A 15,080-nucleotide genomic window follows, 5' to 3' on the forward strand; every position below is an offset into this window, starting at 1 on the left:
TCATCGTAGAAACTGTACAGACATGGAAGATTATTTTAAAGAAGCCAACAAGTTGGAAGACAAATTCATTCAAAAGGGGTACCAGAAAGACCACATAAGGATAACAAAATTAGAAATAGCTAGTACTTCTAGAGAACCACTAATAACCAACCGAAAAGAAACAACAGAAGCCTCTTCAAACATAATGAATACCATTTCAAAAATCCCAATAATTACTCAATATTCGAAGGATCACTTCATATTTAAACGTATCATTCAAAAACATTGGAGCATCTTAACACAAGATAAAATTATTGGAGAATCTCTCCCAAAAAATCCCAAATTTGTATTTAAAAGAGCGCAAAATCTAGGAAACCTAATAGCACCGACAAAACAAAACAGGGAGAAAAAAGTCATTAGAAAAGGAGAAAGTCATAACAACAATAAACAAAATTTTTTTAAAAAATCAGGCTTCTATCCATGTCGAAACTGTAAAATGTGCAAAGAAACTCAAGCTCGGTCAGCTAAATATACATTTGGGGATAGTACTTTATATACTATTAAACAAAATATCAGCTGCCACACAAAAGGAGTCATTTATTGCATACAATGTCCATGCACAAAAAAATACATTGGTCGCACAAAAAGGAAATTGATAGTGAGAATTAAAGAACACTTAAGAAATATAGAAAAGGGTTATGAGGGTCACCCTCTATCCAGACATTATAAAGAAAAACATAATGGACAAGTAAAAGGAACTAATATATTTGGAATAGAACAGGTGAAACCCAACTGGAGAGGGGGAAACTATATAAAATATATGTCAAGGGCCAAAAGCCGATGGATTTTTGAGCTGGATACTCTAATTCCCAAGGGATTGAATAGTGAAATTGAACTATTTGCTTTTTAAACTAAAAAAAAAACTAAAAAAATCTAACAGATTTTTTACTTTTTTATCAACTCAGTAGATTACACTACTTATTTTTATATTAACACATGATCCACTCAATAAAGAAGCAATATACTGATGGTGCAAAATTCATGCACTACACACATATTGCTATAATAGTAGTAAAAAAATACTTATAAGTTTACATATTTATACACTTATATATTTTTTACCATTTTTTATGTATGAAATAAAGAAACAATTAAAAAACTTTTTTAGCAATATTTAACCATTTATCCACCAAACGACAAGCAATACTACGCTCAATTTTGAACAGAATAGAACACTCCAAGTAACCACAAATATGGAAACAATATTGGCTTCCAAAGTAACGGAGTCACATTATACGTACGGAGTCTATATATATCTCCATTGAACACAACTGGGAATCCAGCCCTGAGGAAGAGAGCCGCAGCTCTCGACAACGCGTCGGTGGATTTTCAAGTTTGTCCAACTCGACTATCCGTACTGAAGGTGACGTCACCAGTACCTCCGTTTAAACAGATTCAGTGGAGCCGCCGGCCGGGGCTCTGTATACTGATCTGTTACCACGTGGATTTTAGAGAAGTTGGAGCGTTTAGCAGTGAAAAGCCATCATCTATATCATTAATGTCATCGGTCCATGCATAGAAGGTTGCCGCAATAGGAATATAACAAAAAGCAAGTTTTGAACAACATTCTGATATTTGGAAAGCGCCGCCGAATCGAGGTTAGTCCACTGCATGAACCAAACACTCTCATTACGATATATTAGGCTCTCTTTCACTCAAAATTCGTATACTACACATTACACACCACTCTGTCAGCGCAGGTACTAAGTAAAAAATCCTATAAGTATTCATTTCTATTTTTTGCTAACTCATATCGACTCCCCGTTGTCTATATGCACCGAGGATTCTGGAAGCAACGAACTGATGCGTCATCAATTTGGGGAGTGTCTTCTCTCATGTGTTTGTTCTTAAATATCCACAGTATTTAATCTCATGTTAGCCATGACACAGGGTTACCGTTTGAAATGTGTTGGCCAATAATGCACTTGTATTTTAACATTATGCCTGAATAAAGTTGGAGTTGCCTTGGACACGGCTGGAAATGGAATTTCTTTTCCCTGTACAAGAAGCGTTGCTGTTCACATGCAGTATGTGCTAGTGCAAGTCTATAACAACACCTGATATCTACCTCACCTATAAACAAACTGCATTGTCAAGTGTGTTCATAAGTGATATGGCCTTCTGTACACTAACATGTGCACTTTGTAGAGGACAAATAGGGAAATGTCATTGGCATCGGTCACATTGCTGAAGTCAAAGGTGGACAGTAATAGCACCTACTCTATAATTTGTACATGGATCTAAACAACAGGCATGTGCCTGAGACCGAATTCTGTTTCTAGGCATTTCTTGACTTACCTCCATATCCATAGAACTTTCGTGTTATCTATCACCTCAGCGAGTATAGATTGTTCCTAGCAGGACATTTCAGAACGAAAAGCAGAAAGAAGGAAGGAGGATAATAATAGCAGTTTGCGAGAAGATATATTACAAAGTGACCTTTTATTTTTCTTTGGCACTTCTGTTGTTTGAAATACATAACACAATACTTTATTGATTGATGATATAAAGTATAATAGATTGCCTTTCTTTAAGGCCAAACATCACAGCGTCTCATGCTTACACAGCCTCTTATGGGCAATGGACAAGGGAGCCTTACATCTGTAACTTGACAAACATCCAGGTATGGATCAAACAAGACAACATTGGGAATATCATGAGTTATACTAGCTCTTCTCTGGCCAAGTAAATAAATACGCCCATTTGCAGAACAGCATCCCATAAAAAACTTGCGGTTAAAGCATTCTTCTTCAATTACTGTCCACGATGCAGTGCGAAAGTCAAAGCGTAGAGCCTTTCCACCAATGGTATATAAGATTCCATTAAGAACAGTAGCACACAGGTCATACCTGCAAAACATGTATTTTTTTAAATTTGCTTATTAGCAGTGATATATGTGTGTGTCTGTATAATGAACATAGTATTATTTCAATTCAAATTTAATAACATTCATTAATGGTAAGTAAATAGCCATGGTTCTTCAGGACAATTCAAATACACATATATATTGTGTTGTGCGATATCATTGTCCCACATCAAAAAATGTTCTGGGTAGTATTTACTGCTGTCTGTAGACAAATGCTCTAGTGGTAAAATCCCTTTAACTCCTGCTGCTTCCTTCACTGACCTCAGCTGGCATAAGTACTTTTTTTTTAACCCTTCTTTGGTAATGGCAATAAAATATTTAATCCTGGACCTCAACTTTAATATGACAGAGAAGAGCTGTACAGGAGACCTTTTGATCCCTTTTTATGTGTTGCAAAATTACGAAAAAGTGGCATTTGGTGCTATTTTATGTTACAGGGTTAAACGCCAGGTATATTTTGATCAGGACTTTTAGGACACAGCAATGCCAAACATGTTTCTGATTTTGTTTGTTTTATTTTTTTTAACTTTTTTAAAATGTTGTTTTACATTTTTTAGACCCTCTAGGGTACTTTAACCACAGGTATTGTTACTACCATATACTGCAATACTATATTTCAGTGTAGGCAGAATTTTATATAGGTCTGTAAAAGTGTGCCACTGGTCTGTAAAAGATCTTCAGCAATGACAAAGTGTTCTAAAGATGGCATGGCTTTCATGCCTGGCAACTGGCTGGCAACTGATTGTCACTTCCTGATGACTTCACAGGGAGAATCAAAGCCAATATGGTAGTGCCCATGCCTCAACAACTTTGCAACTTTTGCTCCATTAAAATGTTTTCATCTTCATTGTTCTTCAATATCTTTGTAACAGCTATAGTAGTCCAGATTACATGTGTTGTTCTGTAGATGTAAAAGCCTTCCAACAATGGGGCCAGCTCTGTTTATCTGACAGAGTTTTCCATCAAAAATAAACACTTTTCTTTTAGGCGTGCATACCATTTTTTTCAGATGTAATATACCTTGTACCAATTGTTAAGTTACTTTTTGAGAGGATCCCAAATGTATGTCATCCCATAACAAAACTCAATGGGGGAAATGTATTAATGTGTTGGTCTTTAGAGCAGTTCAGAGTGGAACTAGACAGTTCTCTGCTGCACTAGATCAATTATTGTGTCTGATGATGGATGATAAATATGGTACCTTTTATCTGTGGCATACTGATTATCAAAAAAATATTTTTTGTGTCGTTTCCTTTGATTTGCTGATTACTACTGAAAAAGCTTCAAGTAATAAAGTAATGCAATTTTAGGGTGAATGCACATGTCTGCAAGTAGCGGCCATGAGCAAGCGGCAAAGATGGCAGTGAGCACATTGGAGCACATGTATCATAAGTCTGGCTTTATCCGTCTGTTTTTTAAGACTTTTCTTCTCTGCTGGTCTGGTGTATCTTTGCAGCTTTTCCTTTTTGATACATGTGGAGTTTGGTCTTTAGTGAATTTGTGACGTTTTAAAAGTTTCAAAAAGTCTCCAAAAGTCTCCAAGAAAACGTTCACATCTGGATTCAGGTGATAACTCAGGGAACACTGCAGAAAACTAGACAATGGCGAACTTTGAAGAGAGACTGTCTAAGAAGCAGAACAATAAAATGGCAAATGAGCACAGGCACCATGAAAAGTCTCAAAAATTAATGAAAAAGGCAAGTCAAAAGTTTGGTACATTTGTCCCATTGTGTCTTACCACACTGTGTCCGAGCTGCAAAAAATAGTGCACATCCTATTCCTGCCTGGCTTTGCTATGCAGCTACTCAACTTCCTATGGAGAGAAAAGGTGAGCTCATTCCTCCCATCTACACCTAGCTTGAGGCTCACGGCGCACATCTGCTGCTGAGAACATGTGTATGTAGCCTTATAATGCCTTATTCTTTTTATTTTATGGAAAAATACACAAAATTGTGTTTTTTTACTTTAATGTCTACTCCCATATGTTAAATAAATCTGTTTGCCTAGGGCAGTGATGGCGAACCTTTTGAAGACAGAGTTCACCAATACAATAGATAGATGATGGAGAAATTTGGACTGTAGCTTCCCTCCTGGATGCCCTAAAGAGGAAGAATCAGGAGACCCAGAGCAGGTGCTCCAATGACAATGCATTGTAGTCTTGGCAGCCAAGGATGTCACTTTAAAATAGCACTGAGCTTGGCACGTCCTGGGCTGTATTGTATCACAGGAGAAAGCCTTGAGTCCTAGCTGGTAAACTCTGTATGGGGTGAAGGCCTGGGTGCCCACAGAAAGGGCTCTGAGTGCCACCTCTGGCACCCGTGCCATAGGTTCGCCACCACTGGCCTAGGGAATATAAATTATGGTGAGGGCATATAAAATATAACTTTTAATAAATATAAGTTAAAACAAAACATTACCCACCAAGCTACTCTCTGCACCAAACTACATGACAAATGACTAGTAGGGTAGTAAATGCATACACAGAATTATACAACAGATAGTGACTCTATTGATTACATCAGTGCAGCATAAAAAATGTTCAGATCTCACGCATCTTGCGAGTTCTTGTGAGGGAGGCTCGGGTTGTAGGTACATCTAGGCCAGGAAAAAGATAGAAGCACTGCCCCTAGTATGCCCTAACTCAGCTCACCCTCATGCCCCAAACATAGCTCCCGTCCTGACAAGGAAGGTCTCAGGTTATCCCTATTCACAGGAATACCCTAGTACACCCTATTAGTCAAAATATACAGTGTCCCCGACGCGTTTCCAGTACCACATTTAGTGGGACTTTCATCAGGGGAATCAGATCCAAATAACATTGACGCCGCAAGTAACTGACAGTGGTTGGTGGAGTGGATAAGCAGTGGTAAGAGCCACTCCTGTAACAGCAATATTGTCTTCTACTAAAACTATTTAAAGAGTACAGGCCAAAAGTAACTTCCTGTCAAACCCGGGTTTCAGTTACCCTATTGGTTAATGCACATGTCTGGTGTTTAATTCAATAAGAGATTCCAGTGATCAAGCCAATACTATATGTAACCCGCTTCCAAAAGGCAGAACTCATAACTCTGAAGGTACACTCAGCAATTACTACACTCAAAAGCTGCTAATAAACCCACCTGTGTGTGAAATTGCCATTTAGCACGTGTATCCATGGCGCAGAAGACGCTGGTGTCCTACTTCCGGTTGGACGATCGTTCTGATACGTCTTCGGGTGTGCCCATGGATACACAAAGGCAGTGCGGAGGTGTGGTTAAGCTGGCAAAAACAAAGAAAATCGGCTTCAGAACTCCATTGAACGCTTCCAATATCACCTAAAGGAATGAAAGCATAAACAATTTCTCAAATATGTACTTGATTTTAAACAAAATCGTGCCTATCATGGAAGCAATCAAAGGCGTGATACAGATACTGAGGGGTTATCTATGGAGGATGATGCTTCTGATGCTGAACCAAAGAAAACTCAGCATAAAAATAAAAAAGGGAGAGGTAGGGGGCGTGGTTACAAGAATAACCCTCAGACACCTACAGGTGATGTACGTTTAGAACAACATTACCCACTTACATCAACCACCATCACCCCCCCCCCCCCAGCAACACATACCTGCGGCACAACCCAGATAGTAATCCTTTCAATGAAATCTTTAGATTCAGCAGAGAAGTGCCTCTTGAGCAAGGGCCTATCATTTGAGGTTGTAAAAGACCTCCATCTATTTGTCCGCAAACTAAAGTGGCACAAATTTCATAAGTAAAAAGATCTCAAAAAAAGTAAGGAACTTGGTATTCCCATTGATTTGTTAGCTGATGTGACGAGAGCTCACATATAGGTAAAGGTGCATTTACTAAACTGAGAAATAAGAACACTCAGACATCTCCATTGGGCAACAAATCGCTTATTGACATATTCCTCAATATTGTTAGTGAGGAACTATGCCAGTATATATCTCCGAGGCTTCCATCAAATTTGAGTAGGCAAGAAAATTTAGTCTTTACCGCTTTGGAAAAAGATAAATGTGATACTATTAAACCATGGGGGGGATGGGGGGGGGGGGTTGTATTTGATGAACGCAACAGATAACAGGCACATGTGTTTAAATCTACAGGGAATCATACGTTATACTCTCATCAAACCCACTGTCCACTTTTTATAGTGAACTCAAACGGATTGTGGATACCGCAAAGGATCAGGAATTATTAAGTGAGAGTGAACACAAGTTTTTGCTACCTAAGTATCCAAAGGTGGCAACCTTTTACAGACTGCCCAAAATACATAAGGACATTCAACCACTGAAGCGGAAACCTATAGTCTCATGGATAGATAGCCTAATACAAAATATTGGTATGTATCTTGATCAAATCCTGAGAGAGTTTGTGCGGTCCTTACCTTCATATACGAAGGACACTTTGGATTTACTAAAGAGGTTGGACGACATAAGCCGATTGTTACCTACCAAGCATAGCTATTGAAGCATTGTATTCCTCCATTTCTCATGATTCCGGAAAAAAAGAGCAACTGCCCATTTTCTGAAGATGTGTGGTACACAGTACTGATCCCACAATGATTTAATTCTATGTCTTCTGGAGTTTTCTCTAAGCCTCAAATTTTTTCACTTTGAGAGGATCTACTGCCAGCTGAGGGGCACAGCGATGGGGTGGGCATGTGCACCCACCTACTACAAGTTGCTCCTGGACTGGTTGGGAAGAAACTATGGTGTTTGGAGATAACAAGGCATAGAAATATGGCTTAGGTACATAGGCAACATATTTGTTGTCTGGAGTAGACCTAAACATGAATTTGGAGAATTTGTCACATCACTAAACCGAACAGCGTTGGGTTACGTTTCACTTTTGAGATTCATGAAAATGTGTTAGCATTTCTTGATATTGGATATTTAGGTGTGACACGGTATCTCCTAAGGGTTTGAATGAGAATTTATCTTTTGCATCATTCATATGAGTTTGTAAGTGTTCTACTGTGGAACAGAATATTTCATAATGTCAACATATGGCGAGATGTGTTTTTTGTAGTGCTATATAAATCTACTGTTGTACTTATAATTCTAGGACACCCTTAATGGAGGATGCAACTACCCTATTTGTTTGTCCATTTATATTTTCAGAAGGATTTTTTGGTGGCAATGTGTTTAGTTTTCTATCTGGATATATCTGACCTTCAACCAACCTGTAAACAACTTCAACTGAGTGTTCTTTTTATATGGTCAGTTCCATGGGTCACTGGTTAATATACTTGTTGATATCTGATGAGTTTACATTAGATCCCACTGGTAATCCAATCTAGTATCAAGATTTTTCCCTGATCCAGCGGTGATCTATTAAAATACTTCAGACAATAAGTGAGACATGGGTGACTTTTTCTTTTGGGGTTCATTTATTGCGGCCACTGTTGCTGATTCCCCTCTCCTATGAGCAAGAGAGGTGTTTGTTTGGTTGGCATGGCGAAACTGGCTGCAAAACCACGCCTCTGCTCTGCCTTTATGTATCCATGGGCTACACAGATTAATGATGCGGTTTATTGCCTTGGAAGTGATGTATGGGAATGACCGAAAGTAGGATACCGACGTCTTCTTCGCCATGGATACACGTGCTAAATGGCAATTTCACACACAGGTGGCTTTATTAGCTCTTTTTTAGTGTAGTAATTGCTGAGTTTACCTTCAGAGTTATGAGTTCTGCCTTTTGGAAGCGGGTTACATATAGTATTGGCTTGATCACTGGAATCTCTTATCGAATTAAACACCAGACATGTGCATTAAACATTAGGGTAACTGAAACCCGGGTTTGACAGGAAGTTACTTTTGGCCTGTACCCTTTAAATAGTTTCAGTAGAAGACAATATTGCTGTTACGGGAGTGGCTCTTACCACTGTTTATCCACTCCACCAACCACTGTCAGTTACTTGCAGCGTCAATGTTTATTTGGATCTGATTCCCCTGATGAAAGTACCACTAAATGTGGTACTGGAAACGCGTCGGGAACACGGTATATTTTGACTAATAGGGTGTACTTGGGTATTCCTGTGAATAGGGATAACCTGAGACCTTCCTTGTCAGGACGGGAGCTATGTTTGGGGCATGAGGGTGAGCTGAGTTAGGGCATACTAGGGGCAGTGCTTCTATCTTTTTCTTGACCTAGATGTACCTACAACCCCAGCCTCCCTCACAAGAACTCGCAAGATGCGTGAGATCTGAATATTTTTTATGCTGCACTGATGTAATCAATAGAGTCACTATCTGTTGTATAATTCTGTGTATGCATTTACTACCTTACTAGTCATTTGTCATGTAGTTTGGTGCAGAGAGTAACTTGGTGGTTAATGTTTTGTTTTAACTTATAATTATTAAAAGTTATATTTTATATGCCCTCACCATAATTTATATTCCCTAGGCAAACAGATTTATTTAACATATGGGAGTAGACATTAAAGTAAAAAAACACAATTTTGTGTATTTTTCCATAATTCTGTGTATGCATTTACTACCCTACTAGTCATTTTGTCATACTGTGATGACGTTTGATGCAGAGAGTAACTTGGTGGTTTATGTTTTGTATTCTTTTAACTTATATTTATTAAAAGTTATTTTTTATATGCCCTCACCATAATTTATAATTCTATTTGTGTGTGCTGGTGAATTTGTGAGTCCATTACTGTGCTACTGGCAGTGTATGTTCTAAGACTGCTATATTCTAATTATACTCTCTTGCCTAGGGCAACCTAGGGCAATCATAGTTTACCGTTCTTATTATATTTTGCAACAAAAATGTTAACTGATAGAAAACCTTCTGACATGCCATAGTATGACAACCCCCCTCCAATCCCCACAGTGTACAGGCAGTCCCTGGGTTACGTACAAGATAAGTTCCATAGGTTTGTTCTTAAATTGAATTTGTATTCTGTATATTTTATAATTGTAGCTGTAAACAAAAAAAATGTTCTTTGCCCCATTGACAATTGGAGTTTCAACTTTTTTTTGCTGTAATGGGTCCAGGGATTTTCAATAAAGATTCATTAAATACACCGTATAGCTGATTATTGCAGTCTCGGACTATACTAAACCACCCAGAGAGCTTCCCCAGAGGTCACAGTGGGCAGAGGGGTCCGTCTTTAACTAGGGGTTGTCTGTAAGTCGGGTTTCCTTAGGTATGGGACCGTCTGTATAAGCAGAAGTGCACAGTTGGGGGAGATCTATCAGAAGTGTCTAAGTGCAGAACTGTTCTAGCTTTAGTTTTTATAAAGAGCTGTGGGAAAATGAAAGCTGAACTCTGATTGGTTGCCATGGGCAAATAGAACAGTTCTGCTCTCAAACACTTCTGATAAATCTCCCCTAGAACTGAGTGTCTTTTAGTTGTGACTGGCTTTGTACAGGCAAAATAATGCAAAGTGAACAATATGTTATAATAGAGGACATACTTTATCAAATCTTTTAAAATGTATTAAGACATGAATTATAAGACATCTTTACTGTACCTGGGCATAGGAGAGTAAGTTATTACGTCCCACATATCGGTGTGTGTATTCAGCATTTGTATCCCGCTATAGACATCACCATTCTCATCACGGCCACATATGACATACAGTTTGTAATCAGTGCTGACAGCTGCTGCTCTTTCAACAGGTCTAATGAGAGGGTGCTGACTCTCCCATGTCATCTCTGCTAAATCCAGCCTCTCTACATCTGCAACGACACCTTCATCTGTGGTACCACCAATGACATAGAGATGCAGTCCTATTCCCACAGCACAATGGCTGTTTCGGGAAATCTTCATTGGTGGCCCATCTCTCCAACAGTTACCAAGAGAATCATAAATGAGGACCCAGTCTATGCTGTACCATACAAAATCTCCACGGAAATATCCACCAGTCACAATCACCAAGTTCCCTGTAATCATGCAGCGTACAAGAAAAAATAATCATTAGCATAGGTAAATTAAAAGCATTCAGTTAGGTAATATTTGTGCACTATATAAATAAAGGAATTATTATTATAATTATTACATTGGCAGACTGGTAATTAGTGTGTTATTGTTTTTTTTATCCCATTCTGCTTCTATATCACTAAAGTGACTAAATGTAACGAGTGTTTTATTTATATCATTAAATCTATACATATATTATACAAACAGTATGTAAAATAAATATTAAATATTTCATCAAGTATAAGTGAATAATATTTCTAAAGGCACCATTGACATGAAATTCCCACTTGATGTTGATAAAAACCCATTCACTCTGCTGGCAAAGAAATCATGCCATACATTATGGTGTAATAATAAGGCATGACAAAGTATTGAAGAAAAAAGTATTGAAGTACATAAATAAAGAGAGGTGCAAAAAGTCATGTAACCTCATAATAACAGCTGAAATGTACCGGTAATTAGAAATCAATCCTGGTACTTAGTGAAAAATAATATCAGCTGGTGAATCTGATGACCGAAAATGGGTGCCATTACCAAGGTGTCACATAAGAAACATCTAACATAGGTAAAGCCGAGTCTCAAGACCTTATTGTTATGAAACATATTGACGGTATTGGTTATATAAGAATTTTGAAACATCTTTTTACTCCTTACTACACAAAACTTTATTTATGGGCACGTATGGGGTCCATCTCAGTTGTACCTTTAGAAATATATTGGTAACCTGTACATTATTTATTTCATCAGCTGTATATATATATTTTTTTTTTAATTTTTTTTTTTACTGTAGATTTTCTTTAGCTATTTTCTGTCAAAAAGTCTCTTAAGGAGACTTTGCCAATCAAGGCCGCCTGGCAGGCGTGTGGCCATTGATGCTCCACTAGGGGATTCTGGGAAATATTCAAATAAGTTTTCTAGGATGGGACAAGGAAAACCATGTCTCTTTTGCTACCTTGTTAGGCAGCCCCCCTACCATCAAGCATGACTTTGAGATAGCCTAATGACATGATACGGGGTTAAAGCTAAACCATTATATCTATTCCACAAGGAACAGATTCCCAACCAGTGCTGTTTCAACGTGGTTGCTAAACCAGTTCCCTACACTGTACTGAAGAGACCCAGAGTGAAAGGCTTTTGACTAGGGTCAGGAAATAAGAGTTATCCATGTGGCCAATTAAGAACCTATTGCAGACGTTTGAGGACTTATAGCCATTGCTGTTCCACTAGGGAGAATCAATGGCTATAAATTTTTGTGTTAAATAGAAGTTCAACTCAATTTATCATAAACTCATTAGCATTACTAACATTCCCAATCATAGCCAACCTATTATTTTGTAACTAATTTCACTATGTCATATAAATGATGAAAATTATATTTTGAGAGTTACCTACTGTGGCCACTGCATACTGAGTGAGGTTTTTCCGTTGTAAAGGGGAGCATGCTCTCCAGGTATTGGTTTTAGGCAGATAAACATAGAGTTCTTGCTCATCTTTTTCATGTTTTCCACCAAGGACATACAAGGTCTCATATGTTCTACTCGATGACATCACTTTACCCATAGTACACCATGTAACAGGCATGTTGCTATTCAAAGTTTCTAAAAGCCTGAAGTAGGGATTTTGCGCTTTTGATCTTTGAATTCGTTTGACAAGAAGATCTAGGAAGGTAAGGCTGAGGAAAGCAGGTCTCACTAGTGCAACTAACTCTTCAAAATGCTTCTCTCTCATGGTGTCAATCATGACCCATTTCATAACGGCTTCAAACACAAGATCCTCATTTGACACATACAAATCTTCATTTTGTAGTATCGCTGTTAGATTTTCTTTATCCAGCTGAGTGAATTCATCTTCATAAACATTCATAAGTTCACATAAGTGGGTTATACCCACATTGATAGCAACTTCATACAGATCTACATATCCATATTGCTGTGCATAGGACATCATACCCAAGCAGTTGGACACTTTTAATTCATTGACTAAAAATGCAATGCAGAACTGCTTAGCTTTCCGCAAATCAAAATAATCTGCTGTTTCGAGGAGGTCTGTAACATTTCTTTGGGTGAGTTCCATAGTGCCCAATTTTACAAATTCTAGAAGAGTATGGAAACAATCCTTATTTACCCCATTTAGATGGATCTGATGTAAAGTCCTCTCTTTAAATCCTCCATAAAACATTATTTGGAAATAACAACTTTCTGCTGCCAACACAGATTTCTCCACATAAAAGAGTGTAGAATCAACTTCAAGAATTACTTCATCAGTCTCTTCCATTTTTGACAATGATGTCTATGGCATTCTACTGAACAGCAGAACCAGTGAACATAACTATAATGTTATACATCAAGAATAGAAATGATGTTCTGAAAGTCATGCGTGCTACTCACACAAAACTCAGTGCTCTAAACCACAGCAATGTCCGCTTGTAGAAAAAGACTCCCATTCTGTATGTTCTATTTTCTTGTACAGAAACGAAGCTTTCAAAACACAGCAACTTGTAAATTCTGAAGACATATTAAGTCTGTGGCTAAGTCTGAATATTGAATGCTCAGCTGTTCCATAAATAGCATGCTTTTCTAACTTCTGCTCCTGTCTTTCACTGTCCAGAAGGTTCATTTAAAGTCACCTCAGCAAAGGAGCTCAAATAACTACAGTAGAAAATGTATATTCAATTGTATTTAGATGGAGTTTTCCTACAAAAGAAATTTATGGTAAACCCTCTGTATATAGTTAGAGTGAGAGTTACAAAATAGCAAAGTGTTCTACACTGTTTCTGTAATTCCCATTCAGTTCAACTGGAGTTATCAATATAGCCTAACTCAGTTCTGCAAACACTGTTGGGTTTTACTGCTAGGGGAAAGGGAGAGATGCAGAATCTGGTCTTGCAAGTAAATTTTTAAGATGGTTTCCAGAGGTGGAACCTGCATCTGTTTATGGCATATTCATGGAAAAATTTTGTATTGCGGCTGCTTAATTTCTGCCTGGGAAGGAAATGTTATTTATGTTGACCAATGTAGTGGAGATGTAGTGTTGACACCTGAACTGGCCCCCCCAAGGTAAGTTTATAAAAGGGGGCACATTTACTTACCCAGTCCAGTCGCGATCACACAGCACGTTGTCCGACGAGGATTCGGGTCTGCCGGGATTCACTAAGGTCGTGCCCCTGATATCCAGCAGATGTCGCTGCTGTGCCGAGGTCCGCCGAAGTTCACCTTCTTCTTCCTGGTGCATGTAAGTGCGTGATCTTGCAACACAAATAGTTTTTTAAATTCCGCAGTTTTTCCGAATCCGTTGGGTTGTCCGACGGCCACGCCCCCCGATTTCTGTTGCATGAAAACCGGTGGCGATGCACCACAATCCGATCGCATGCGCAAAAAATCCCGGGGCAATTCAGCGCAAAATGGAAATATTCGGGAATCCCAACGAAAGTGCTGCGTTCGGACCCTTAGTAAATGAGCCCCATGGTCTGTAGATATACCAGGCCTCCTACAGCAGTCCTGACTCCTAGCATGGCCTGCCTAAACCTGCTGCCCAAAGCAGTCTACAATCTCTACAACCTGAAGCTACCTAGACCAGGCAGTGAGCATTCCTTTGCCAGATAGATCCAACCAGCGACCTGGACCAGTGGAATTGTTGCCTTGGCCTCTTGCCTACGTTGAAGTTTGTGTTCTGGAAATAAAAAAACTGAGTTTATGGTTGACTTCCCTTGTCCGTGTGACCCAAAGCTGCATAACCACAACTACCATCTAGCCAGGGATCCTCACACACCCACCAGGCCAGTGCGAACTACTATTCAGGATTGCCCCAGTGAGAACTACTATTGATTTTTACATAGTGTTGTGTCTGCAGGCAGTATGTTATAGTGCAAGAAGAGCTGAGCAGATTGTACGTAGTGTCCTATCTGCAGGCATCATGTTATAGAGCAGGAGCAGCTGAGCAGATTGTTTGCAGTGTCTTATCTGCAGGCAGCATGTTATAGAGCAGGAGGAGCTAAGCAGAATGTACAAAGTATTCTACCAGCAGAAACATGTTTCTGCATCTCCCTCGCTTTTCTTGCTATCTGACCAATTTGACATGCTTTGTGCAGCGCTGTGTACTCTGTGTGCGCTATATAGATAAAGAATTATTATTATTATCTACCTGCTGGATACCTAACCGGCGTCCATGATCATGACCTCATGAAGCTCTAGGCTGCGCTCAGCTAGCCACTAATGATGACTTTATGCTAAGTTCACTCCAC

At 38.8% G+C, this 15,080-nt stretch overlaps 1 protein-coding gene across 1 annotated transcript; it reads right to left on the reverse strand.

The window, feature by feature from the left end:
- Nucleotides 1-2,502: 2,502 nt before the first annotated feature.
- On the reverse strand, nucleotides 2,503-13,344 carry LOC140098158 (kelch-like protein 23). Its single transcript, XM_072126586.1, has 3 exons — nucleotides 12,229-13,344; nucleotides 10,392-10,803; nucleotides 2,503-2,888 (listed from the first exon to the last, which is right to left on the reverse strand). Exons 1-3 carry the CDS (start codon nucleotides 13,112-13,114, stop codon nucleotides 2,570-2,572), a joined length of 1,617 nt encoding a protein of 538 aa, XP_071982687.1. The 5' UTR covers nucleotides 13,115-13,344; the 3' UTR covers nucleotides 2,503-2,569.
- Between the last annotated feature and the right edge of the window lie 1,736 nt (nucleotides 13,345-15,080).

The sequence above is a fragment of the Engystomops pustulosus genome, chromosome 1 (genome assembly GCF_040894005.1).
Source record: "Engystomops pustulosus chromosome 1, aEngPut4.maternal, whole genome shotgun sequence".
Classification (NCBI taxonomy): Eukaryota; Metazoa; Chordata; class Amphibia; order Anura; family Leptodactylidae; genus Engystomops; species Engystomops pustulosus.